This window comes from Empidonax traillii, unplaced genomic scaffold (assembly GCF_003031625.1).
Source record: "Empidonax traillii isolate 1590-97213 ecotype Southwest subspecies unplaced genomic scaffold, ASM303162v1 scaffold177:size1754471, whole genome shotgun sequence".
NCBI lineage: Eukaryota > Metazoa > Chordata > Aves > Passeriformes > Tyrannidae > Empidonax > Empidonax traillii.
In genome coordinates this window covers 874,512-900,687 of record NW_020955370.1, presented here as the reverse complement: position 1 = coordinate 900,687, position 26,176 = coordinate 874,512, and the positions used below count along the sequence as shown (strand labels likewise).

Below are 26,176 nucleotides of genomic sequence, written 5' to 3'. Positions count from 1 at the left end.
AAAGCTCGTCTTAAATCTGTGATGTGAATGGACAGCTCGAGTTTTAGCAAGCCTCTGTGAGACTCTGAGGTCCTGCCTTGCCCTGATGTGGTGTGCACTGCTCAGGAAGGGGATGGATTGGGATGGGAAGGGCAGGGACATCCATCCCCATCAGATAGAGGGGGTCTGCACTGGACCTGCCTCCTTTCCCTAAAGATGAATCCAACACCCAGCCTTTGCCTCAAAAGAGCGCAGCTGGTTTCCTCATTGCTCTTCACCTAAAAAATAAATCTGCACCACAGCCTTTGCTTGAATGGTCCCAAACTCTGGATCCGAGGCTTTGGAGCCCTCAGTAATGCTTTTTCTTCAGGACCAAAAATGTGACTGATGGTTGATAGATCCCCAAGAGTACTTCCAGGGTTGTGGGGAGACCAAGGACATGCTGAAGTCAGGAGCACTCTCTGCTCTCAGCTTCAAGAGGGTGTCAGACATGAGAACTGTATCCTGCAGAACTGAAAACCTCAAACCTCAATGGGTCCCGTGACCTTTATGAGGCTCTGAGCGTCACAGAGCAAAGCCTCTGCCTTTATCTGCAGATCACAGCCCGGGCAGGAGGCTCTGAGCAGCAGCTAGGGGGTGATGGGGCTGTTTTGGTTTCTCTGAGTTGGTGTGTGGGAAGCAATGGGGCTGTTCTGGTTCCATGGGGTGATGGGGCTCAGCACTCTGTGCTGGCCATGCTGAGATGTGGGTGTAGGAAATGGAGACAAGGCTGGAAGGCCCCTTGGTGTCCTGCAGATTGGGGTTCAGGAGAGTTGCTCTGAATACATCTCATGGCAGTATCTCCTGCCACTGGAGTGGAAAGTATGACCTGCTGTTACAGTGTTAGTTCTGTGGGTGCTGTGGTGATGGGGACCTGGGTGCACGTGCTGAGTGCTTCATTCCCCACTTGATATGATTGTGGTGCAGGTCTACCCCTAAACATCTCTCAAATATGGATTCTGTTCTGCAGTCTCTTAGGGATCATTACAGCCTAACTGGAATTAGGTGCCCAAATACCATTTAGGATGTATGTCTTGGCTCTTCTGTGTCTCTGAACACAGGACTGCCCCACCACACTGATGCTGAAAGAGCATCAAACCCCAAGACGTGCTCTGTCCTGGGGAGTGGGATGATGGGAGTAGCTGGGTGAGGGAGGAAGAGGCAGGATGCCCCTCTAATACCTCCTGGATGTAAGGGGAGGAACTTGGAAATACTAGCATACGTCTTTCATGTTGTGATGGAGCCCCTGACAGGCAGACATCACACAGTTACAGCTTAGCATGACTGATTCAGTAGCTGGTTTGCTGTAAACACCTTCTGTATTCAGTAGAATGGTGCTTCTCCAAAGAGCAGGTCAGGACATCACAGCTCCAGGTCTGCTACCCCACCTTTCCTATTTCTCTGACAATTAGGCACCTTGAATCCATCTAGCCCCTTATTTAAACTCCTCCTTGAGCTACAGGATGTCCTGTGAGATTACTGAGTGCTTTAATGAGGGGCTTTCTTAGCTTGGCAGAGGCTGAGCAGACCCCAGAAGGCTCCCGTGCTGGGGGAAGAGTCTGTTGCCAAGTCGTAGGAGGAATTCCCACGTTCCTGTTCCTTCCTGCTGGCTGCCAAACGCTTGTCCTGTCCACAAAAGCTGATGTATTTGGTAGGATTTAACCTTTGCTGAAAGAAGAGAATAACAGAGATCTTTTACTTTTGGTTTCAGGGTGTAAATTCACAAGTCAGTGATGGTTTTGTATGCACAACACAATTCTGTGGTGGGAAAAAATGAAGGAGAGACAGAGAGAGACTTTGCTTGGGTGAAGTCCTTTATAAGAGCTGAGAGCCTTCAGGGAAATTACCATTCCTTCCTGCCCTGATGAACCCCCAAACCAGGCTTTAGGTGCCAACCAGACCCTGTCATTTCAGTAGAAGCACAAAGGCAGCCCCGTGGGATGCGGAATGTGGGGTTTCTCATGCTCGGAGTCACTGCAGGTCCTGCCCAGACAGATGGACACAGTCCCAGGTTTTCCCTGTCAGCAGCAAGCGTGTCTATAGAGTTTCAGGGAGGGGAAATGCTCTTTTTCATTGCTTCTTTTAAAGCCTACAGCAGAAGACACAGAGCACTTTTTTTTTTTCTGCCCTGGACTCCAGAACTTTCTGTTCTCCAGTTGGTGTCCTGTGGTACAAGCCCTGGTGATTGCCACCAGTCACGTAATCAGCAGCACCCAGGGCTATTGAAGTGTGTGTGAACCACAGCCTGGCCACCTCTATGTGGGGATAACCTGGTCTGGGAAAGCTCCCAAACCTGGGCAAAGAAAAGAGAAAACCAGCAGGTCCAGGTACTGCCTCAATTCATTTTTCAAGGAATCAGTTGTGGCCTATGGGATCAGCAGGAAGGAACCATGCACAGAGAAGAGAGGTCTCTGAAATAGTGGCCATCACACAGTTCTACCATGCTGAAGGTACTCCAGCAGATTCCCTCTTTATCTGGACCTCAGTGTTTGCTGGTTGAGTCCCTCTGTGGTCGCAGAGCTGCAGCAAGATCCAGAGAGACTTTGCTGCTCAGTGGCTGCTTGGGACAGTGAGGTGCTCCCCATCCCGGAGAAAGTCTTGAGTTGTGTCACACTGGAGAGGGACAGGACTCTGGTCTCAGCTCCACTTGCTGTGAGCTGATGCCCCCGTCACTCTGCACCCAACAGTGAGACAGAAGTGGCCCCGATCAAGGTCAGCTGTCCAGCAGGGCAGTGCGTGGCCTCCAGAAAGCTGGAATGACTCCATTCCAGCTCAACAGGATTTGGTTCTAATTAAATGGACACCCATGTAGGTGACCCCAGGCACTCCTCCCCATAGGGGTGGGGAGAAGCTGCTGATGGAGTGAGGCACTCGGTTAGGGGGGGTTGCTGTGGAATGGACTTGCAATGGGACCCTGGGGAAGCAGCATGGAGAGGTCCAACCTTACCAGTGTTTGCTGTTCCTGTGCCAGCAATTCCTTCCTGGAACTAAAGCTCCAGGGAATCAACAGAGGCAGGAGTATGGAGCATGTGGAAATCAGATTTAGTGGGCTTGTGGCTTGCTGAAGATCAGGGATTGGAGTAAATGCCCCCCAAATGACAAGGTGTTGGTTATAAGTGCAGCCCATGGTATTGCAGCTGTCCCAGGGGTTATGACCGGTGCCATAACCCCACAGGCTTCTCTTTTCTTGCATATCTGTGTAAATCTCTGCTCTGCCATTAGTGCCTGCCCTCAGCACTCCCTGAAAATTGCCCAGAAATTCCATCTTGGTGCAATTTAGGATACGCTCCAGCCTGCCCCAAGAACATCTGGTATCTGTGCGTCGGGTGATATTAATCACAGCGTGAGCGCGGCCAAGTGTTAAACGGCAGAGCCCTCCCACCTCCCCCCTGCAAACGAAGGTTGTTTCCATGTTCCAGCAATAAAATGAACCTAACATTCCCGGGCAGGCGGTGATCTGGCAGGAACGACGTCTGTGTGGGACGAAGGGATGAGGAACGCTCTTAAACGGGCCAAGAAACCATGTGGTCCTAGGACTTTTTGAAATCCCTGCGGTGTTTGAAGCTATTTTCTAGCCCTCCTCGTTTTCTGAATCCACGGCTATTCCTGCTGCATCTGCAACTGCTCCCTCTCCCCCGGAATTTTGTGCTGAGGCCTTGTTGTTTTGGGTGTAAATGCTGCTCCCTGTTTCCAGGAAAGTAAACACCCCTCCCTCGCCCTGCTTTGCTGTGCAGATATCAAAGTGCTTCGCAAAGGAGGGGAAATGTTGTCTCTGTTTTGCTGACGGAGGAAAGGAGTTGCAGAGGCTGCTGAGAAATCCATGGGAATCTGCTCACTTGGAGGGTGCTTGTGGTTTTGCTTCAGGACACTTAGTGGCTTCCTTTAGAGTTGGGCAAGGAGCAGACAGGACTGGCACAAGGGATATTTCTGCTCCCCTTCTTCTCGGGTGACCACACTCCAGACAGCAAGCAAACCCCCACTGGCACAGCGCTGTTTGCGTTGCCCCCAAAGGAGAGCCTGGCTCGGGTTTGCTCCCAAGTCCCCCACTTTGTGGCTGAGCTTTTTTTTTTTAAAAAAAAAAAAAGGAACAGAAAAAAAAGTCAAAACTGTGTTTTGAGCACAATTGGCGCCTCAACCACTGAGGCTGCTGGGCTTTCAAGGGAGGGCAGCCCCAGCATTGCTGCCTGGGAGGGGCGGGGGGGCGAGAACTCTTGTGTGGTGCCTTTGATGTTGGAGGTTTTTACCCGCGTTACCCGGGGAGAAACTGGAGTGCTTTTCATGTCTGGTGGTGAGGGAGGCAGAGAGCCAGGAGGGATCTGCTTTTGTGAGACCTTTTGGAGGAGAATTGAGCAAAACTTTTCAGAAGTTGAGGGGGAGACTCGCTGGGGAGGCAGCTGAAATAGGTGCTGAAGCATCCTTGGCTCTCGCAGGCGCTGGGCAGCGTGCATTGTCCTCCTCATCATCCTTGGCTGAGTAAGTCTCTGCTTGAACTCTCCCCAGCCTTGAGGAATAAAAAAGCTGTGGCAAGGGCTGTGCTGGGGTCTCCACAGCCGTGCCAGTGGGGAGTGGTGGAGTGGGCAAGCTGGAGTGTGGCCACGCAATGAGTACATGGGGGTTTGAAGGGTAAGGAGAGGAAAAATAGAGCAGTGTCTTAGCAGGGGGGAAAATACCAGGGTTGTGATGCAGGCACAGTCACAGCAGAGTGATTTGTCAGGGCCTGTGCTAAGGGAGGAGGCAGAGCCGGCTCTGCCACCCGCTCGGGCTCGCTGTGGAATTTTGTTGTGTGGGGCTGAGCCTCAGCCACCAGGGTTGGAGCAGGCAGAGAGCAGGAAAGGGGCTGGGGACAGGTCCTGAGGGTGAAATGGGGTGGCAGCAACCCTGACACGATCCAGGCAGTCAGGGCTCCCTGGGGTGTCAGCTCCCAGCAGGCTGGGACCCTGGTGCAGGCAGTGCCCACGCCCAGCTCCCGCAGCCCTGCAGTGGAAAGAGACCCTGTTTGCTGGTGATACCAGGCAAGGGTGAGAGCGCTGCCTGTGGCAGGGTCTGTGCTGAGTTTGGGAGCCCTGCCCCAGCCGGAGGGGCCAGGTGTGGTTTCCAAATGTGCAGGTCGTGGGAAGGGGCTGCTGCAGCCTCGCCAGCCCGGCAGATGTGCGGCTGTGTGGGCTTTGCTGATAGCGTTGGAGATGTTCTTACATTACTTTTGGCAAATGCATTTTTCTGTGGCATCATGGGGAGCGCGTCTGGTGACGTAAGAGAGGTCTGGCAGCCCGTGTTTGCCTCCTTGCTTTCTGCTCTGGAAGCTGGTTGTGAACTGATGTGGAAAAGGAACTTCCTGGTGTTTAATGGCCCCTTGTCCCGATGAGCACTGGGGGAAAACCCATCTTCTGAGCATCCTTGTGTGTGCACTGGTGGGTGCAGGGCTCCTCTCCCCAGCCCTTTTCTGTAGCTCTCAGTGCCTGTGTGGGAAGTGCTTCCCAAAAGCAGCCTCCTGCTCTCCCCTTCTCTCACCCATCCTGCCCCAGCACATGCAGCAGCCCCAAAACCTGAGCTGCAAACTTTGGCCAGTGCACACGTCTCCCCCGTGCAGGGGGATGCACTGTGGGATGCACTGGTGTCACCCAGAGCCCTGGGGACATCCCAGCCCCCCAAAAAGGGCAGAGGTCTGAGGATGCCACAGGGCTGGGGACATCAAAGGGATGAGGACACCGCAGGAATGGAGACAGCATGGGGAGGGTTGAATGGGGATGTCATTGGCATGTAGACACCGTGGAGACAGAGACAACACCGGGTTGGGGACACTGTGAGGACAGGGCACATGAGGATGCCCGGCTGCTTGGCAGGGGAGAGCTGCTCCCTTCACGGAGGGAAAAAGTTCAGGCTCCTGCCCGCGGGACCCCCGGCCCCGAGAGCGAGGTGTGGGGAGTGCCGGCTGCTTGCTGTCCCCACGCGTGGCACAGCCCACTGAAGTGGGACTTGCCTCCACCTCTCTTTAACTGGCTCTTTTGAACCAGCCCCGGCCAAGCCCCTCCCGCCCCCCGGTCCAGGCCCCGCGCTGGAGCTGCTGCCGCCGGTGAGTGCTCCGGGATGGGGATGGGGATGGGGATGGGGGGTCCTCGGGATGGGGGATCCGGGGTGAACGCAGGGGCTCTCCCAGCCCCGCGGCGGGAGGAGGAGAAGCGGCGGCAGGTCTGAGGGCTCCGTGGGTTGCAGCCGGGTCACGCAGCGCTCGGCCCCACGTGGATATGCGGTCCCCGCGGTCCCCGCCCGCAGTTTGTCCCATGTGGTGTCACGGCACTGGAGCTCTGCAAACCGGCCAGCTGGGAACCTCGCACTGGTTTTGTCCTCCCTTGCTTTTTTCACTCATTCCCCCTGTATCCCAGTGTCTCCCTGTCACTGGGCATCTTTGAACTCCTTGGAAGCAGCTGAGGGTCCCGCTCCTGCCCGTGCTGCTCCTGCCTATAGGCAGCCTCCGTGCGGGAAACGCTCCATGCCAGAGGATTTCAGGCCAGGCTTTTTATATCCGTCCTGGTGCGACCACACTTCATTTAGGGAAGGAGCATCCGGGATGGATCTGGGCTGACATATTGAGGGCTGAGGCAATCTCGGCTCTGCCAGAGCAGGTCGGGGCTGGGGGAGCAGCAGGGCTACAATGGGGCTGGTATTGCTGCCCTGTGCTGTGCCTTCCAGCATACACCCAGCTGTTTAAATAGGGATTTCTTAGAGAATTTATAGCCAGAACAGCCCTTCCATAAATTGCAGGTCACTCCATCTCGCCCCCAAACTCCTCTTTGGAGCCACGAACATGCAGCCCTGCATGAACTGAGCTGCTCTGTGCCCTGCACGTCACACTGGGCTTGCTGCTGCTGCTGCTTTAAAGGGTCAGCTTGCAGGAACACACAGACCAGAGCAGTGCAGGGACAACCTACCAGAGCGCCAGGCAAGTTTTGCGTTAAAGTTGCTTAATTTTATTGAATTCGTGCTGCTGTGCATGGTGGGTGTGGCAGATGGAGCAGACTGGTGGTGCAGCTCCAAGGTGGGAAGGGATTTTATGCTGCTGTTGGAGGTGTGCTGGCTGAGGGTCCTGGGCTCCCTGGTACTCATGGCTGCCAGTTGGTTTGACTGAATTCCCCTGGGAGATAGGTGGGCCTGGGCCAGTGGGTGGGAGGTTTGTATGTGGAGGCAATGGTGGGTTGAGCTTTGGTTTTCAGACGAGTGGTGGCTCAGGCACCACCCTGTAAAATTTCAAAAAAGCAAGAATTGCAGTTACACATGAACCCATAAGCAGCATTGCCTCGTCCAGGTGTGATTCCAGATTGTAGGATACAGCATCCAGGAGTAGTACAGCATGTGTGCCCTGCTGTAAGGGCGTTCTGAGTGCACATACATAAGTAGGTGTTGAGATAAAATAAGTTTGGAGCACAGAGAGAGAGGACTACGACAGCCCTGCGAGCTGTGCTCCCTTCCGTGCTATTGTAGTTGCTATCCATGAATTTCCATGCTGAGATCAGAATACCTGTGGGGCTAGTGGGTAGCTGGGTGGTGATGTGTGAATGTGTTTGACCTCACAGCCATTCAGGCTGGTGTGTGCTGGCCATAGCTTGAGGTATGCAGATGTGGCAGGGTCTAATGGCTTGGTAGCTAATAACCCGGCAGTGGTGGTTCCTGACGCCTCTCCACAGGGAATCCAGACTTCCCCTCTCTGAGCACGGTGGAATTTTTATAGCCTGTGGTTTTAAATGGTGTGATTTCCGTATGGCCCTGACTCCGCATCCAGCCCCGTGGAAGCTGTGCTGGGGCTGGGTGAAACCTGCGCCGGAGCTGTTGATCCTTGGATAACGTGTCCTTTGCTCTGCTACGTGGGAAAGGCTGGCCTGGGAAAGGGAAGGCCAGCTCTCCTGGGGTTATGCCTGCTGGGTGCTGTGACCTTATGGCTGGATACAATTGTACTTTATTTAATTTATCCCTGAGATTTGATTGGTGCTTTGAGGGGAAGGGTATGGTAAAGCTACATCCTTTGTTAAAAAATAACCAGCAAAGCTGGAGTGAAAGAGTTAATCTTGCAAACACAGCTCAGTGGCATCCTAGGAGTGCCTGTCCAAAAATCCCCAGGGGACTGGGCACAAGAGAAGTGGGACCATCAAGGTTACAGGAGCCGGGGCAGAGGGGCCAGGCTGACAAACTCCATTTGCTGCAGGGACATAGCTGTTGGGGCCATCCTGTAACGCGGGGTGGGACACTGCACCATGGGATGTGTGCCTGGGTGTCAGCTGGGAGACGAAGGCAAAGACAGTTCAACTGCCTCCCTAGTGCATGTGGGCACTGTCTGCTTCCCAGCAGCATCCCTGGCTTTGTTCCCATCCTGGCAGGGAGGAGGCAGAGCTCTGCCATTAACACCCTGAAGATCTCTGGCTCATGCTGGCTCACCCTTGTCATCCTGGGGCGTGGTCCCCAAAATGCCAGGCAGTGTTGGGGTGCTCACAGGCCCCTCACCATGCCATTGGTAATTGCTCTGGTGGGGAATGCTTGGTGGGAATTCAGCAGTGGTGCTTTGTCCAGTCCCAGATAAATCCTGTGAAAACCCCTAGCCAAGGTCTGGCTGCTCTGGGAGTGCTTTGGGGCCATCCTGATGGTCCTGATTTGTCCCCCTGATGCTGCTGCAGGAAAGCTGCCTGGGTTCAGCTACCTCCACCCAGCTCTCCCGTCTCACAAACTTGTGGAAAAGTGATTTCTCTTCCCATTTTCTGGCCTCTCCTCAAACTAGGTTAACTCTTGCCGTGGATGCACAACTTGCCAGAGGGCCCTGGCCAGGCGGGGCTGTAAAAGCCACATTTTCTTTGGGAATCGGATTAAGGCCCCTTTTTCTTAGTGCTGGGCGGATGCGGGTGACATGAAGTCTCTCTTTGTCCTGGATGTATTTCTGGCCCAGCTGCAGCGGGTTAACCCTTTGTCATCCCACACAGCTCTGGGGATGAATGGCCCTTTGCTAAGCAACAGGGATCTTTTCCTGGGGTGGCTGTGGGAGGAGGTAGGGGCACTGTGGGCTGTGTCCTTCCCCTGCACGGCCAGGGGATGATGTAAAAAGCCTTGGTGCCTGAGTAGGGGACATGTATGTGGGACAGGGACCTGCCCTAATGCTGCTTTCTGCTGTGTTTCTTTGGCATTATTTATCTCTCTTAAATGAGTGGAAGGGGAGATGTGTCCCAGTCCTGCACTGGGAGCAGAGCCCTCTCCATGCTGGGGCAGCCCCAGGCTGCCTGGATGGCACAGATGGGCATGAGTGGAACAAGGAGGGGGAAAAAGTGGCAGTGAGAACAGAGGCCAGGCCAGCTGGCAGAGTGTGAGAGCTGCCTGTGTGCTCCTCAGAGAGCAGTGACCGTGTCAGTGCTGCTCCCCAGGACACCAATGCCCAGCCCAGTTCTGGCACTGGGCTGGGCCAGGACCTTCCTTTTGTCAGGGGAGCTGGAGGGCTGAATAACCAGCCAGCAGCAGGCCAGTGACAGGCAGAGAGCCTGCGTGTCTCCTGGGAGCCCTTGGCTCCCATGCCCAGGATCCAAGGACTCTTGGTTTAGTACTTGGTGCTGGGCACTGATCTGCTGTGGCCAAGCAGAAATGAAGGGGATTTCATGGCTGTGGCATCTCATGCTGCACATGCAGGGCTTGGGTCCATTTTGCCTTGTTTCCCTCCCCTGTGATGCGTTGCTGCATCACCTTGGATTCACCCACATTGCTCTGAGCCTTGGCTTGGCTTACCTACTTATGCAAAAGCCAAAGGGCAGCAGGGAATGTCTCTTTCTGGTGGCCTGGAAAAGCTGGCAGGGGCACCCAGTGCCGGCTCCCTGCAGCTCGCATCCTGTGCTGTTATCAGGGAGGCTCCTGATAAGAGCAGAGCAGGGATTTCCCCACAGGGGGCCTGGATCATGTCAAAGTGGAATCAGGAGGAGCTCTCCAGGCCCCCAGGCAGCAGTGGGAGTGCAGTCCATGGGCCTTAAATCTCCCTGTGTCCCTCTCTCTGCTGAGTGTGAGGACGTGATCGCCCCAAGGCTGTTGGAGGGGTGTTGCCATCTCCCAGATCTGACCCGGGAGCAGATGGGGCCTGAGTGGGACTCGCTCGCAGCGTCGGGAACTGCAGGGAAGCAACGCATTTCCCTCCCACCCGTCCTCCTCCCCCCTGCTATCCTCCTGACCTTTTCCCATCAAAACACAAAGCACTATTATTCCTAGCAAGGCACCTCCATCCGAGGAGACAGCTGGCGCTGCAGTGGCTTGCTGGGGATGGGTTGCTATTAATTAAGCTGCAGGAGACAGCCTGGCAGCTTGGCAGCCTGAATGGAGTTTTCCTTCTTTTCAAGGTTAGGATGCCCTAAATTCTTTCTTCTTTACATCCAAACTGAATTTATAGGTTTAAAAAGGGGCAGCAGACAAAGGATGGAGAAAGGCCCATTGTGTGCAGCTCGCACAGACGCCTACCCATCACACTGCTGGTGATGAGCATGTACATTCAGAAAGCCTGCAGGGACCCTTAGGACACTCCAGTACCTACTTTGCAGCCTGGTTTGTACCAGGTGGGTGCTGTGACCTCCGGGGATGTCACTGGCTGGACATCTCCCCATCTAGAGAGGAGATACTCCTTTGGGGTGAAATAGTTTCAACAACTTGAGCACCTTTGGGGTGTCCTCAGGCAGTTGAATTTTTCACTTCCCGTTGTTTATTTTCATCAAACTCCTCCTCTGCCTCTGCTGCTGGGTCCACTTTGACTGTGCTGCTGGTGGTGAGAGGAACAGAGGCAGTGTTGTAGAATTCTGGGGCTCTGTGAGGTGTCCCTTGGAGTGCAGGACACATGGAGGCTCCATCTGCTTCCCCTCTCTCTGCAGGGCAGGATGCAGGGGGTTTGTGGAGTGGGGCTCTGGCTTGCTGGCAGGGTGAGATACAGAGAAGTTTGTTTTACTCTTTTCCGGGGTAGTTTGTCCTTTGTGATAGTCTGTGGAGGTGCCTGGGGAGTAGATCATGCCCTTGAGGAGGAGGGCTGGGAATTGCTCCTAAGGAAGAGGCAGAGCTGAAGGAGCAGAGTGCATTTCGTTGGGCATGGCCAAGCTGTGCCATCTGCAGAGCTGTCCTGGGGACTTGAGCAGCAGCATTTCAGTGCCAAGGCAGACCAGTCCCTGCTGAGCAAAACCTGTGCTCAGAGCTGAGACCAGAGGGAGTGCCTGGAAAATGCTGAGAGTGCTTTACGTCTGTCCAGACTGGCATGGCAGTACCCAAACCAGCGCCCCCTGCAAGGGAGAAGGATGCTGGGAGGAAGGGGTTTCTTTCTCACTTTTTCCAAATATTTGTGACTCTGGAGTGTCTTCCTAGCAAAACCTGTTCCCTTTTGGAAAATGGTGGCTTGCTGAAGTGTGGCAAGGACTCTCCTGCCTTCCCTGCTCAAGTGAGCAGACGCTGCAGATCCTCTGCAGAGGGAATGTGCCGGAGGAAGGGAGGCTGCTGCAGGGACTCTGCTGGGATGCGACACCGGGAATCGAGGCACGGCCTCCCCAGGGAGCGAGTGACTCACTCCAAGGACACTGTGCCAGCTGCACATGATGGCTGATGACAGCGTGTGAAATAATTCCTTCCTTCCTTCCTGGAGAAATGGGAGCGGCCTGGAGGTGTCCGGCTGCAGGAGCTTCTGGTGTGGTGGGGCTGGGACAGCCCTGGTGCCGAGAGTAACGTGGGTTCTACAGGACAGCCGTGGTGCAGTGGTGCTGGTGGGTTTGGCTCCTGCCCCTGGCCACAGCATGGAGGGGTTGGTGGTGGTTGCTCCCTGTGCTGGCTCAGGATGTCCCTTCTCTGGAGGGTCCTGGGATGCTCCCAGCAGTTATCTGCTGCTCCACTGCCCTCTCTGTCTAGGGAGATTTAAGCCACCCAAGAGCTCCTTTTATGAAGGAAGCAGTGGGATACCTGCAGAGGTGTCTCTCTGACATGGGCTGCTCAGAGAAGCTGCTCAATGCCAAAAGCCAGGTAGTTTGAAAGAAAAACAAGCCAGCATCATCTATAGACTTGAGAGTTCCATACAGCCAGAGGGGAGGAAATATCATTGATCTTAGGTAGGTCTTAGAGATCTTCTGGAGGGTTACCTTGCACATGCTGAAGGGACCATGGTGTGGCTGCCTGCCAGAACTCTCCCTGGGTGGTAACACCTACAGACCTGCACCCAGGCTCTTAGAAAAGCACTAAAGTTGGGTTTAGGTGTTCCTGGCAATGTGGGATCCTTTCTGCTCCTGCTAGAAGTGATGATGTCTCCTTCCATGTTAAAAAAATTAAATTTTAGTCTTGTGATCTGCAAGCCCATGTCCTTTTCTCGGTCGTGCTGCCTTCCACTGAGCTTCCTGGTGCTTTACCAAGGTCTCTGGATGTGCTTTTCATTCTGCTATTGATCTGAGATTATAAATATAGCTGGCAGGATTTCCAGCTGTCCGTCAAAGTCATTGGGGACTTGCAGGTCGTCAGCAATTGCTGCAATATTAAAACAGTAAAAATTATTTGCTAAGCCCTAACAGTGCACTTTTAACTGGGGATCGCTGCGGTGCAGTGAAATTGGAAATGTCCCTTCAGCATTCCTGCAAGAGGACATGTGCTGCTCGTGCTGTGCTCAAGGGATTTGATGTTTTCTTAGAGTTGGACAGGTGGCTTTCTGGTGCAAAGGTTGGGATTTTTTCTAAAACTCAGGTACTATTGAAATCCTTGCTGTTCCTCCTGCTGCCTCCCCAGCCTTTCCTGAGCATCAATGCTGGACCACCTTGTCCAGTGAGCCCTGCCAGCCCTGCACTAACGTGGGGGTTTGTCCCTGCTGCCCTGTGCAGTGTGGCTGTGACATCAGGACCTGCTTTCACCTGCAAAGGTGTCCCATAAAGTAGTACAGATTGGACTACATAAGGCAGGCAGGAGTCTTCCTTAATACTTCACATTAGTGGCAAGACCAAGAGCTGGATCTGTAGTTCACATCCCTTGCTATGACTTAGAACAGCAAAGAGCCTTCTCTAGAATTGCTCCTAACTCTGATCATTACTGTTTTAAAGAAAAGAACAATGAGTTTGTGATTTTAAAGCTCTTGGTTAGGGGATTTGGATCCAGTCCTTGGCTCTTTTGTAAGATTTCTGCGTGACCCTGGGTGAGTCACGTAATCCCTCTCCTGTTCATCTGCACTGGGGGGGTAAGGCCTCTTTCTTCTTCCACTGATGGGTCCTGCCTGTGTGCAGAGCCAGAAATGAGGGGGAGGTATGGCAGGGCCCTGCTCTCCCTACAGGAATAGAGATTCTCCTGTAAGAACAAATCCCAGAGGAGGCTGTTTGTCACCCTGTGAGTGCCTCATCTGTGCAAACACTCCAAGTCACCTGAGAGCCGTCATGAGGAGCAGCACGGCTCCCAAAGTCCTGTGTGCTTGCTCTGAGGCCGAGAATGCCACTTTGTTGTCCTCCTGCACTGCTTGCTCCCCCACCTCCGTTTGCTCCTGGGAGAGATGAGATAGGAGTTGAAACAAAATATTTTCTACTAATTAATCTGAGAAAAAACTTGTACGCAGTGTTGAGTTCCCATCCTGCCCCAATTTCTTCACTGTGAGGGTGGTGAGGCTCTGGCACAGGTTGCCCAGGGAAGTTGTGGCTGCCCCATCCCTGGAAGTATCCAAGACCAGGTTGAATGGGGCTTGGAGCAACCTGGGATAATGGAAGGTGTCCCTGCCGATGGCAGGGAGGTTGTAATGAGATGATCTTTAGTGTCCCTTCCAACCCAAACCCTTCTGTGATTCTATGAAGTGTCTTTGCAGGGCTTCAGTGACCATGGGGGGGAACTTTTCTGTGGTTGTTTTTTTTTTTCCCTCACGGGCAAGACTAAAACATGGCCATGGTTTCAATGTGAAAAATACACCAAGGAGCAAGGTGTTGGTTGATGTGGCTGAGCATGCTGTGTTCACCCCCCTTCTGCTGATCTCAGTTTGGGCAAGTGAACCCTGTACTGGATGTTTATCACAGGCACAGCCTTACAGATGTGGTTAACTTAATGGCAGGGACATGTAGAGTAGATTATATCTGCAAAGCCCACATGCACCTGAGATCCTTCCTTATCTCTTCGTGCAAGCACAGCACCCAAGCGAGCACGATGCAGCCTTTTCCTGCCTTTTTCCAGCTAAAGCAAGGCTGGAGTGACTTGCAAACAGACCCAGCTGCTCTTTGGGCAAGCCCAGTTTGGAATCTAGCATAGAATTTTCCAGGAGATTAGGGAGATTAAAACACTAATGCCCATTGATAGGGGTTAAAGCTTTAATAAGTCATAAAAAGTGGTGTAATCCGGCAGAAAGCTGTGCGCAGCTGCAGTGTAAGCAGATTGAGGGTTTCCTGCCTGGTTGCTGGAGGTGGAGGTTTCTCAGAAATTGATGTTTGTGGCACTTGCTGATATGGGGGGATGAGAGTCTCGCTTCCTTGATCACAAATTATTTGCAGGACAGCCCATGCCAGCTTTGGTGGGCATCACAGGAGGGGATGCTGCCAGCCTGGGGTGTGGCAGCTGCACCGTTGTGGACGAAGATCCACCACTGTTGGTGGTCAGGAAGTGGAGAAGGAAGGTGACAGCCAAACTAAAGCCACAGGCTGGAGACAGGGCAGGCCGGGCTGTGGTGCCACTGGTGGAAGATTTTGCATCGAGATCAGGAGTCTTAACAGAGGCTGGTGATGTTAATAGGTCAAAAAGGAAGGATAAGTACTAGTCCAGTGCACGGGGCTGTTTGTGGGAAATGGTGTCCTTTGGGTGTTGAAGACTGCAAATGTGCAAAATCTGTCTTAACCCTTTCATCACCCCCAGGCCTTTCTCTGGCAATGCACATCTGAGAACTGCAGGGAGCTGGGGGGAAAAATACCCTGAGATCATAGGGTAGATCAAAGTAACATGTCGGAACCAGGAGTCCAAAAGAGGCAGGTTGGCTTCATCTTGGCTGTGATGAGAGAGAAAGCCCCTTCTGCTCCCGGCCCTGCAACCAGGACAGTGTGAGTGTTACAGGGCTGCCCCTGCCTGCTGCCCCTGGTGTGTTGCCATCACTGCTGAATGTCACCAAGGGGGTTTTGCCCCACACCAAGGTGGCTGAGACATCATATGTCAGAGGGAGCAGAGCCAGGTGGCTTCCTTCCTATGGCCAGGCCCTTCCCTTTGCTCATGGTGGGGGGAGAGAGAGAGATGGGGAAGCTCTGGGATCAAGGCATGAGGCAGAAAGGGCTTGTGGAGACAGCTAATAGCTTTATTTAGCTTAATTGACATCAGTTTAGAGAGCAACCATGCCCGTGGGTGTAAGTTGCTGTCTCCTCCCCGACAGATGTGAGATGCAGCCCAGGGATTTTCAACCAGCTGCAGAGCAAAGTGAGCCCATGCTCCCAGTCCTCACCCCCACCCGAGACCGCTTTGGGGCTCTGCTGGGACAATTTCGGGATGCTCGATAGGAAAAGGCATGTTTCCCTGGGCTCAGCGATGGGGACGGGACCTTGCCCCTTGTCCCTGGAGCAGCGGGTGGACTGGGCTCTCCTCCGTGGTGGGGCTGCCCCGTTTGTCCCAGTCTCTCTCTTTTCCCGTGGAATTACCCCCGCACCTCCTGCGTGAACCCGGGAGTGGCCTCGGGTTCCCATGGGGTGGGACGTGCCCCCAAACTCCTCTTCCTCTCACCCTCTGCGGGCCCCCCTTGGGCCGGGCCGGGCTGCAAGCGGCGAGGGGGATGGAAACCGCCCGGGGGCGAAGCAACTTCCCGGGAAGAGGCTCCATCCCCCCCCCGGGCCGGGCTGGAGGGGGAGGAGGCAGGATGATGGGGGAGGAGGAGGAGGAGGAGGAGGAAGGGCGATGGGGGAGGAGGCAGAGCGCAGCGCGGGAGGAGGCGGGAGCCGCCGGCTGCCGGAGCCGCCGCGGGTGAGTCGCCGGTGCCCGGGGGCGGGGGCTCCGCGGAGCTGGGGGGCAGCGGAGGGGGGGATTATGGGGCAGGGGGAGGGGAAAGCTCTTTTTTGGGGGTGAATTATTCTGGGGGAGCCCCTGAGAGCGCGGGGTCAGGGTGGGGGGGCGATCCCGCCGTTCCCACGGGGAGCACCGCAGCGCCGTGCGGAGGGTCCCGCCCGGGGCACGGCATCCCCCCCGGGGCAGGGGTACCCGGGAGCTGCGGGGGGCTCGTCCCTGAGCCCCCTCCTGCCCCTCTCGGCCCTGTGCCCCACAAGAGGGGCCGCTGTTCGGCACCGCCTGGCCGCGCTGCCGGCATTGTCCGGGGTGAATAGCGGCTGTGGCCGGGGGGGCACCCCCTGCCCATCCCCGGGAGGGGGGGCAGCCCCTCGCCCCCTGCCCTGCCCTGCCCTGCCCTGCCCTGCCCTGCCCTGCCCGCCGGGGCTCCGGGCTCCTGCCCGCCCTGCTCCGGCTGCGGCTGCTGCCCCCCGCAAACGGGCTCGGGGGGCTGCCTTCAGTAGAGAAAGGAAACAATAACAACAAAAAAGAAATTGAAAACCCCCTCTACCCTTCAAAGAACGAAACCAAGCAAAAAGAGAGGGGGAAAGAAAAAAAAGGAAAACTACAGAAGCGCGGGGGGGGGGGGGGGGGGAACAAAAAGGAGAGAAAAAGAAGGAAAGCTAAACTGCAATCCCCAGGATGTGAATCCCTCTGGCTTGCTCTCTTTTTTGCCATAGCTGCAGTCGGTGCCTCGTGGGACACAGGCATCAGCCCCGGGGTGAGGCTCGGTGGCCCTGGGCACACTCAGCCGTGGATTCCTTCCTCCTGCAGGGTCTTCTGTGCAAGCTGAGTTTGGGGAGCGCTACCTGCCTCTTTGTTTTCACAGCACAGACCTCTGCAGAGCAGTGGTGACAGGGGTGAAGGTGCTTTCTCTTGGCCAGGGACTGGGAAGGGTCTCTATGTCCTTTCCTGTGCTGAGCACCATCACCCAGGGTGGGCGGACAGGGGTTGGGAGGGGCTGGTTGATGGAGCAGCTTTTGCTGGCGTCTGTGTGCAGGAGGGTTCCTCTGTGATGGGGCTGTCCCCAGTGAGGAAGGGCTGCTCTGGGGTTGCTCCAGCTCCAGGGGAAGCTGTTTACGGAGGGAGATTACTGAGGCTGTGTGGCTAGAGACCTCTACATGCCCAAGACAAGACTTGCGTTTGTTCCTGATCATCTCCTTCTTTTTGAACATGGAGGGGAACAGTCTAACAACTCCTTGCAGGTTTCTGTAAGTGGTTTAGAGCCGCTGTCTCACGTGGTTGGAGAAATGAGGATGTTGGGCTGCTGTTTGTGCTGCCAGGGCTGCACGTGTCTGAGCTGGGGCAGGGTGGGGGGTCAGCCTCAAGCCAGATCTGGGAGGGGGGGCCACAGGAGCTCATAGGAAACTGTTTGAGGTCGTGGAGTTGGCACCACAGTTTGACCTCTGGGGTGAACTCGCTGCATCCCAACCCAAAAACGCCAGCAACCAGAGCCTGTGGCAGCTGGAGGGGTTAAGATGGGAAGGAAAGCAGCGAATGGGAACCCTGAAGCATCCATCTCTTGTAAATAAAAGAGGCACGAGGGGTGAGCTGCGCAGGACCCGCTTCCAGAGCAGGGAGGGGAAGCACACAGGGAGTGAGGACGGAAGCGCACGTGGCACGCGGGGACAGCTGGACCTGTGCGTGGTGTGTGCCCACAGCTTGTACCTGTGGCTCGGTGCTGTGGCCGTGCCTGGTCACCTATGGAAGTGCTCACTCCAGAGCGGGAATCGCTGTCCCCTTTTTTCTCTGAAAATGGATTTATTCCCCACCTGAGTAAAAGGCTTCAAGCTGGAGCATCTCGTGTGCTCAGGAGAGACTTGGCCACCTCTCTGACAGCTCTTGGGTGGATTTGGTCTAATGGAGCGTGGTTAAGCACACTCTGCTATTTCTGGGTTGTGTTTGTTGGCACCCAGGTGGAAATGCAAGCTGAGAAGGAAACATAACTGGTTGGTAGGTGGACCTGGGCTGGTGGCCAGCCTAAAATTGCAGCCTGATGCCGAGGGATGCAAGGGACGGACTCCAGCTTGGGCCTGGCAGTGCCAGCCAGGTATGGATGATTGCAACTGAGTAACAGGGAAGTCCCTTAGTTACAGGGTCTGCAGCAGTGGCTCTGTGTGCCAGGCTGAGCCCACTTCTGTGGTGCTGGATGCCCCCCCTCAGGTTTCAGACCGAGCTGTGCTTCACATTCCCTGGTACCCATACATCCCTGTGGGGCCAGCATGGACCTGCCGTGTTCAGCACTGGGCAGTGACTGGGCAGAAGAAAAAAGCAGTAGTGCCTGGACCATGCTGGGTTTGCATCCAGTCCTGGCTTTGCTAATTCCCTCCCTCCCAACTCCTCCTGTCCCCTCGGAAGGGAGAGCTGTGGCTTTGCCACCTCCTCTGCAGGTTGGATCAGTTTCCATAGCTTGTGGTCTCTGGCTCAGCGTGCCAAGGGAGAGGCCCTGGAGGCTGCGCGTGCTGCAGTCCTGCTGGCCAGCTGTGCTTAACCAGGAGCTATAAATTCACTCCTTAGATCTAAAAATGTCTCTGTTACTCCCTACAGGCACAATTTTCTAAGATAACTGCTCCCAAAAATCAAAAGGTTAGTTGGTCCACGTTGCTCCCTTGAAAACTTCTGTGGATGCTCAGCTGCCCAGGAGGTGATTTTGCTTTCACACCCTGATACAGCACTGTTCACTGCTCTGAATCTTCTCCCTATGTTTGCATAAATCCATAAGCCCGTGGTGTTTCCAGTGTCTGCTGTGTGGAGGGAAAGGGAGTAATCCCCACCACAGTGTCCTGGTCTTCTGGGTGCTTATAGCTCTGCAAAACTGGTTACACCATCACCAAAAGGTGGCCAGTGCTTGATAGTGCTGAGGGGTGCATCTTGGATTTTACCCTGCAAGCATTAGCGTTGATTGCACGTGCATCTCTGTAGTTTGCCAATGGTTTGGATTTGTTGACAGGCAACCAAGGCAGAGGTGCAGCCTCCTGGCCTTTTTCCAGTTGCTCTGTGCAGCCACTGAGCACCAGGTCTATGACCAGCCCAGGGTCAGCTCTGCTCTCCCAAATCATCCCACTCCCTGTGCATCGCTGGAGCAGAGCATGGAGCTGCTGGCTCTAGCCAGGACCTGGGGTGCCAGTGCAGGCTCTGCGAGGGTTCTTTGACCATTGTGTGTCTGCAGTGGAGACACCAGTCTCCTGCAGATTGCTATCACAGATCCTCAGTGAGGATTGCCAGCCTGGGTTTCGGGTGAGCCCACAGCTGAGCCCTTGCATCCCCTACCCGCAGTGTCCTGGGCTGTGGCAGCCGAGTGGCATCAGCACAGCGTCTCTGAGCCCTCAGTTTGCTGAGCCCCTCACCAAGCCCATCCCATGCACAGAGTCCAGTTGGCTGAAGGAGCAGGAGGGTCCCCAGGGGGGTTCCTGGAGGTTTCCCTCCCCATGGGGTGCCTTTCATCTGCTGTTTCACAGATGTTGGGTTTGGCTTGTGCCTGACATGCATCAATTATAGTGCAACAGCCTGGAGCCTTTGGCAAAATCAACTTTGGAGCAGCTGTCCGGAGTCAGCCCGTGCCTGAGCTGGAGCTCTGGCTCTGTCTCCCCTTGGAGCAGCGCTGCCCTGACTGTCTTGATGCCCACGTGGAGAGGGTTTTCCTGGCAGAGAAGGTCTAAATATGGCACAGGCACATCTTCCCATGTGCTTCGTGTTTATCCAGGAACACTTGAGCAGGAGAGAGCTGCAGGCTCTGGGCTCTCTGCCCCATCAGCAGAGCAATGTCCCTTTGTGGGAGGGACGACAGCCAGGTTATGGTGACACTGGTGGAGCAATGGTGTGAGAGATCTGATCCTGCTTTGTCAAGGACTCAGTGGCCATCAGGAATTTCAGATAGTAATTGGGTGTTTATTAACCTATCGCTCTGCAGTGCTCCATAAGGGTCAGCTCAGTGATACTGGCTCTGACAGCACCACAAGTTTGACATCATCTCCACAGAGAGCACAGTGGGTCAAACAAGTCCAGGATCTGCCCATGATGTGTCCCAGACATCCACAGCTCTGCTCCAATTTATTTCTAAGGTCTTTCTATTTGAGACAGGTGACTCTGGGGAGTGCTCCCTGCCACTTGGCACAGCATCCCTGTGTGCCTGTGCTGCAGAGTGGGCCTGCAAGCTGCCTCTGCTGGCACAGCACCCTTGGACCCAAGTGGGATACTGCAATCCTTGCTAAGAAAACACCCGCTTAGTGCTGGAAAGCTGAAGTTGTGGCATTTCCCTCAGGAATCTGCCTGCTTTTGCTGCTGGGACACTGGTGTCTTTGCACTCATGGTGTCCTCAGACACTCCTAGTTGCAATATATTGATTTTTATTGTATTTTTCCCCAATCAGGAGCCAGGTGCTTTAGATCACCTTTTTCCCCAGGCAGGTGATTGGGAAGCAGTGTGGGCTGCACTGCTGGTGGTGCTGCTCGAGTGCGTCCAGGGGGGCCACGCCTGCATGTTCCATGTGATAAACTGCTGCCTGCCATTGCCTCGTGCTTCCTGTGGCTTTGCTCTGGCTGGGAAGCCCCGAGCCCTCCCTCTCCCTCTGAAGGCAGCATGAAATGCCTGCTCCCCATGCTGGGGACAGGTTTGCTGGGTCAGCCCCTCTGCGCTCTGCTGGCTCCTTAGCGGAGCCTGAGCAGCCAGGAGGTGCTGGAGATGCTCCTGGCCTTTCTCACAAGTGGGTGGTGGCTTCCTTCTCTGTTTAATTTCTTAATTTCTCTGTGCATGCTGCTGCACCTTACCTGCGCCAGTGTCCCAGTTTGCTGCCCCATCCCGCGGGGCCAGGGTGCTTTGTGCACAAAAAGTCGTGCCTGGAGGAGTTACAATTGTTGCATAACCCAGCGATGTTGCTTGTGGCAGCATATTTTCCACATGATTTAGTTGTCATCTTGTTTTTCTTGTGTTAGGTAGGGGATTTTTTTTTTTTTCCTACTTTTGGCCTTGCCATTTTGGAAGGGAGCTAATTTGGGATTTGTGGTGAGATCCCTTGGCACGCTGGGCTGGTTGGCATTGCAAGGGGCAGCGTGGCAGCACGTTTCCAGCTTTGCAGTGTCCCTGGGAGAAGCGAGAGGCTCCCGTGTGTGTGTGTGTGTCAGCAGCAGTGTGTTTGCTCTCTAACAGCTCCATGAGTAACACTCAGCTGCACAGCCAGGGATTGAGAGTTGGAAAAAAAGTGTTCAAAGTGCCCCAACAGTCTTTGGGATTAGTTCTAGATTTGCTTTTTCTTATTTTTACATATTTTTTTTTCTGCTTGGCCTATACTAAGCGTGTGGAAACGGGCTGTGCTCGCAGGAAGAGAGTGGTTCTGTCTCACAGACCCCAGCAGGTTCTGGTCTGAGGTGACTCCAGCCTGTCACCAGAGGAGAAGGGATACTGGGCATGTTTGGCCCAGCCTCACTCCCATGGAGAGAGGGAGGGAGAGAAAACCGGGCAGCACATTGTCTGAGACTGGAAATAACCGGGGTGAGGTGAGATGAGTTGAGAGCTGTATTGCTGTCTAGAGGGGTGAGGAGTTTGCAATAAGTCCTCTGCAAATAATAATGTTTTTATTAATAATAACAGATGATAAAAAAAGAAAATAAATAAGCATTGCAAAGAGCTGAGCAACAATAAAAAGCTAGCTTAGGATGGTGGTTGTAGGCACCCAGCCACTGAGCAGCAGCGGCCTGGGGTGGGAAGGGCTCTTAAAGTGTGTTTTCCTATAACCTCCCTCTCCATACCTGGATCAGAGGAGTGTGCTGTGTGTGGCTGATGCCTCCAGGAGCTCGCAGGGACCGGGCTGACCTTGTGCATGTGCTGCCTTCGAGATATTTGCTGTATCCACTGTGGGTGACACGGGGCAGCTGGGGCTGGGTGGGAGCAGACTGCAGCATTCTATAGCACACGGGGCAGTTTGTCCTTGCTGGAGGCTGCTGCTCCTGCCTGGGGAAGTGGATGGTTCCCTGTTTTTTGTTACAAAGCTGTTGACCGAGGCAGTAGCTGTACATTTGCTTATTCTGAAGGGCTTTGCTAACCTGGAGCATCTTGCAGGGGAGAAAAGCCCCCTGCCTCTGTGGAACACCAAAGAGTTGGGGTTTCTGGGGTGAATATCGACAGAATTAGAGCAAGATCACAAAAGCTCCATGACTGTGTGGGTGTTGTCTGGCACGGCCCACTTTGATGCAAATGTTTTCTGCAAGCCTGGGCGGCAGCCTCTGATGTGTGTCAGCTGGAGCTCGAGGAGAGCACGTGTCAGTGGGTGCCAAGGATTACTCTGTGTCTGCAGAGCCATCCAGTTCCCCAAAACGTGGCCATGGGGCATTCACACCAGCAGTCTGCACGGTGCTGTAATTCCAGAGGTATGGAGGAGCTGGCAGGCTGGGTAGATCTGCCAGCCTTTAGTGGCAGTGCCTGGGCACAGGGCTGCGGTGCCAAAAGCCTTTTTTCACTCAGTAAACAAACCAGGCAAATGTGGGCTGAGACTTTCGGGGTGCTGGGTCCTGCTGGGTCCTGCTGGGTCCTGCTCCACGGCAGCAGATGGGCTGCTGTGGGGCCTGGTGTGCTTGCACCCCCTTACATTGCTTTGCTGTGGCAGCTTTAGTGAAGTGGGCAGGGACCAAGGTGAATGCAGTGAGTTAAGAAGGGAAATCCCAAACTGAGTAGAATTACAGGTGAAGGAAGTTCCCACATGCCTCCTCCCTCTCAGCCTTCCGGTGCCCTGAGTCTCCGTACGTGCTTTATTCCCGCTCCGGATACAGCAGGCAGCTCCTTCGATCCCCTACCAGGAGCCAGCACACGGCGTGTTTGGCACTGCCTGCCGCCTCTGACCACCCTCTCTTTGCTTCCACAGGTCCAGAGGCAGTTCCCAGCCACGCACCCAGCATGACGGACGCTCCACGGGATGCCGGCCCCAAGCCGGCGGCGCCGACGCGGCCGGAGAAGCCGGCTGCTGACTTCGGCTACGTGGGGATAGACGCCATCCTGGAGCAGCTGAGGCGGAAAGCCATGAAGCAGGGGTTCGAGTTCAACATCATGGTCGTGGGTGAGTTCTCTCCCCCCTGCACCAGCTGCCCGAAACGTGCTCAGCCAGTCGTTTTTATTGTTCCGTGATGATGTTTGTCCTCTCCGGAGCCTCCTCGGGAGCAGCGACTCAGGCTCAGCGTTGGGGTCTCTGCCTTTGGAGTCAGCAAACTCTGCTCCCAAGGAGCTGGCTTGAGTTCAGCTGTCGTTAAAGCTGTCAGTGTGATGTGCTCCATAGTCCTGTGAATCTTCCTGCGTCTTGGGGTGTGTTACCCATGGGCGCATCCAGGAGAGGAACACTGAAGGGTGTCAGGACTCACAAGAGCTGTCTTACCAGCTCTCCTGGGAGCCCTGCACTGGTTTGAGCAGTCAGAGGATGTATTAAGGGCTCAAGGGGCTGCACTGCTCCTGATATACCAGAGCCCTCATCTTTAGTGGTGTTTCCAGCAATTTGGGTAAAATTCCTGCTCATGAGTTTTCTTGTATTCAGGCAGCCAGGCTACAAATACGAGGGAAAAAATACCAAAACCAGTGATTTACTGATGGGAATAAAGACCAGCAGGAGGGGTTTGAACAGCTGGATCATTGGTTTGAGAGGCTTCTGCTGCTGGTGGCCCCTTTGGGGACCTACAGGGGGGATGAAAGTGTCCCAGAGGGTGCCCACATGCAGAGGGAGTGCTGGGGACTTGTGTGTCCAGATCCTGCTGCCTACAGACTCCTGCTCATTAGCTTTCCCAGGCTGCAGGGTGGATGGGATGAAGGAACTTTATTTCAGCCAGAGGCCACTCTGCTCTGGCTTCAGCTTCTTCAGCTCTGGGATCTGCACTCCAGCAGCCCCTGGGCTCCTGGAGCCAGGGATGGTACCAGCTGCCTGCCAGCAAAATGCTGGGTGTGCTGGAGAGCTGGGCAGGCACTGTGGGACACCAGGCAAGGAGGAAAAGGGAAAGAGCCTTTTCTGCTTTTTTTCAGCTATTCATATCTGGCTTGGTCCTGTGGATCAAATTCTGTGAGCTGGACTGTGCTCCCTGGGGCTGGGCTGGGCAGACACCAGTTCTCCTTGTCTGAATCTCTCATGTGAGCGGCAGGGGGATGAGGAGAGTAAAGCCCAGGCCATGACCAGTGGCATGGTGATGGGGCCTCACCATCCCTCATCCTCCTGGGAGGAGCTTTGTAAGGCTCCTGTTCATGCAGGAGATACCTCCATGGGTATCCTGGGGATCTCCTTGGGGTTGTGGAAGAGCCTGATCCAGAGTTTGGTAATTCTGTTACCAAATTAGCTTCCCAGCAAGCTCTGCTGATACTCTGCCTTTCCCTTTTTTTATATTTTCATTCCCTCTATAGGGAGGGCTCACCAGGCTGTGTGATCACAGCAAGCCTGGTCACTGCAGAACCAGTTCTTGAGAGGTGTTTCAACAAATCCAGCTCTTCACTGCTAGTGGAGCAGCACTCCCAAGGCAGAGGGATCACTGCACTGGTCCTGAGAGCCTGCAAGTGAGATTGCTTGAGCTGAGCTCACATTTCCTTGATTAAGGGGAAAGATGAGCCAGAGTAGGCTCCCATCTTTCCAGGAGCAGGCTGTGCTGCTGCAGCACCTCAGCTTTCTGCTGTGCAGATGTGGAGGGATGTTCAGGAACGGGCCTGGCTGTGCTTTGGCAGCTCTGTGTGTGGTATGAACGCCCGTGCTGCAGTGCTGGAAAACATTGTTCTCCCCTTGGCAGGCGCTGGGCTGACTGTTTACAGGCTGGGGAATTTGTGGCAGCATAAACAAGTTGAGCTCTGGCCCTCCCAGAAGATACAGGAGGGACACGGGAGGAGCAGCACCTCGCAGAGTGTCCCTTGGTCTGGGGTTGCTGGGCTGAGGCTGGGAGGCAGCAGCCAGCCCTCACCCTGCTGAGCTTCTCTAGGGATGACCAGGCTGCTAGGGATGAGTTTAGCTCCGTTATTCCCATCCAATCTGAGCTGTGAGTCCTTGCCTTGAAATTGTTACAATCCCTGTTTTACAGGCTGAAGAGGAGGGGAGGGTGGTGGGAGGTGACTTCTGCTGTGCAGGAGGTAGGAACTGAGCATCACTGCCACAGAGGTGTCACTCCACACCAAGTCCTTGTGATGGGGCTTTGTGAAAATCCTCTGCTGAGTGTACCAAGGTCCCTGTTGAAAAGGGTTTCACCAGCCCAACCAGAGCTCTGACAGGGGGCTGTGGGCTGAGGCTGGCTTAGCTGTGTCTCTGCTAAGACTGTGGAAATGAGAAAAATGTCTAAGCTTAAAAAAATCCCAAAGCGCATCTTCTGTGTTCAGTTTTTGGTGCAAAGCAGCTGGAAGGAGAGGAGAGGTGGCCAGGCCCAGCTGAGTTTTCCCTGCTGGATTTCAGCTCTGGGGAAGGCAGTGAGCTGCAAAGCAAGGGTGTTGGAAGCGGGTCAGCCCTGTGCTCAACCACCTGCACCATGGCCCTCGGGTCCCTGGGTACAGCCCCATCATCTCAGCAAGGTCAGCCTGAGGCCACAGTTCAGATGGGGACATTGCATCCATGGCAGCTGGTGGCTCTCACCTCTGATCCCTTTCCAGGCAGTGCAGCTCCAGCAGTTTGGGCAGGCACAAATGCAGAGACCCACTGCCCAGAGCTCTGGCAGGGTGGCACTCTGCTTTCACCGCTCCCCAGGTGCTCCACGTAATGATGAGCGGCTTTGCTTTGGCTCTGCGTGCCCAGCTGCAGACCTGTTTATGCTTGGCTCTGTGTTTTAGGCAGCAGAGGGCTAGGAGCACCTGTCCCTAGCCTAGTCTGTGTGTTTCTCTTACAACCCAGCCATGACAGAGTTTTCCTGCTTTGGATTACAACCATGCCATTGCAACCTTTTAAACTCAGTTCTAAGTTGCTGTTTGATCAAGGAGTGATGCCCAGTGCTCATGTATTTGTTGGCCTTGTAGTTTTCTTTGGCAGCCTGGATGGGTGAGGGCCCTGAAGGACATGGGTGAAACCCTTGCTGCCTCTGCTTAGGGACACTCTGTGGGACAAGGGACATGCCAGTGGCAACGCCACAATAGCTGGCTGCAACATCCCTTGGCAGAACAGGGCTGGAGGGGTCCCCACAGTGTGTGCAGGAACTCTGCAGTGTTTGCAGGGGGCACAGAATATCTGCTCTGA

The 26,176-nt window shown here is 54.7% G+C and overlaps 1 protein-coding gene across 6 annotated transcripts in view; it reads left to right on the top strand.

The window, feature by feature from the left end:
* SEPT9 (septin 9) overlaps positions 1 to 26,176 on the top strand; it is a 133,324-nt gene that overhangs the window by 91,605 nt on the left and 15,543 nt on the right. For all 6 annotated transcript variants that reach the window (XM_027886096.1, XM_027886101.1, XM_027886098.1 and 3 more), the window contains one exon: positions 22,868 to 23,059. In XM_027886096.1, the coding sequence (XP_027741897.1) occupies positions 22,868 to 23,059 (192 nt within the window). The remainder of the gene's footprint in view (positions 1 to 22,867; positions 23,060 to 26,176) is intronic.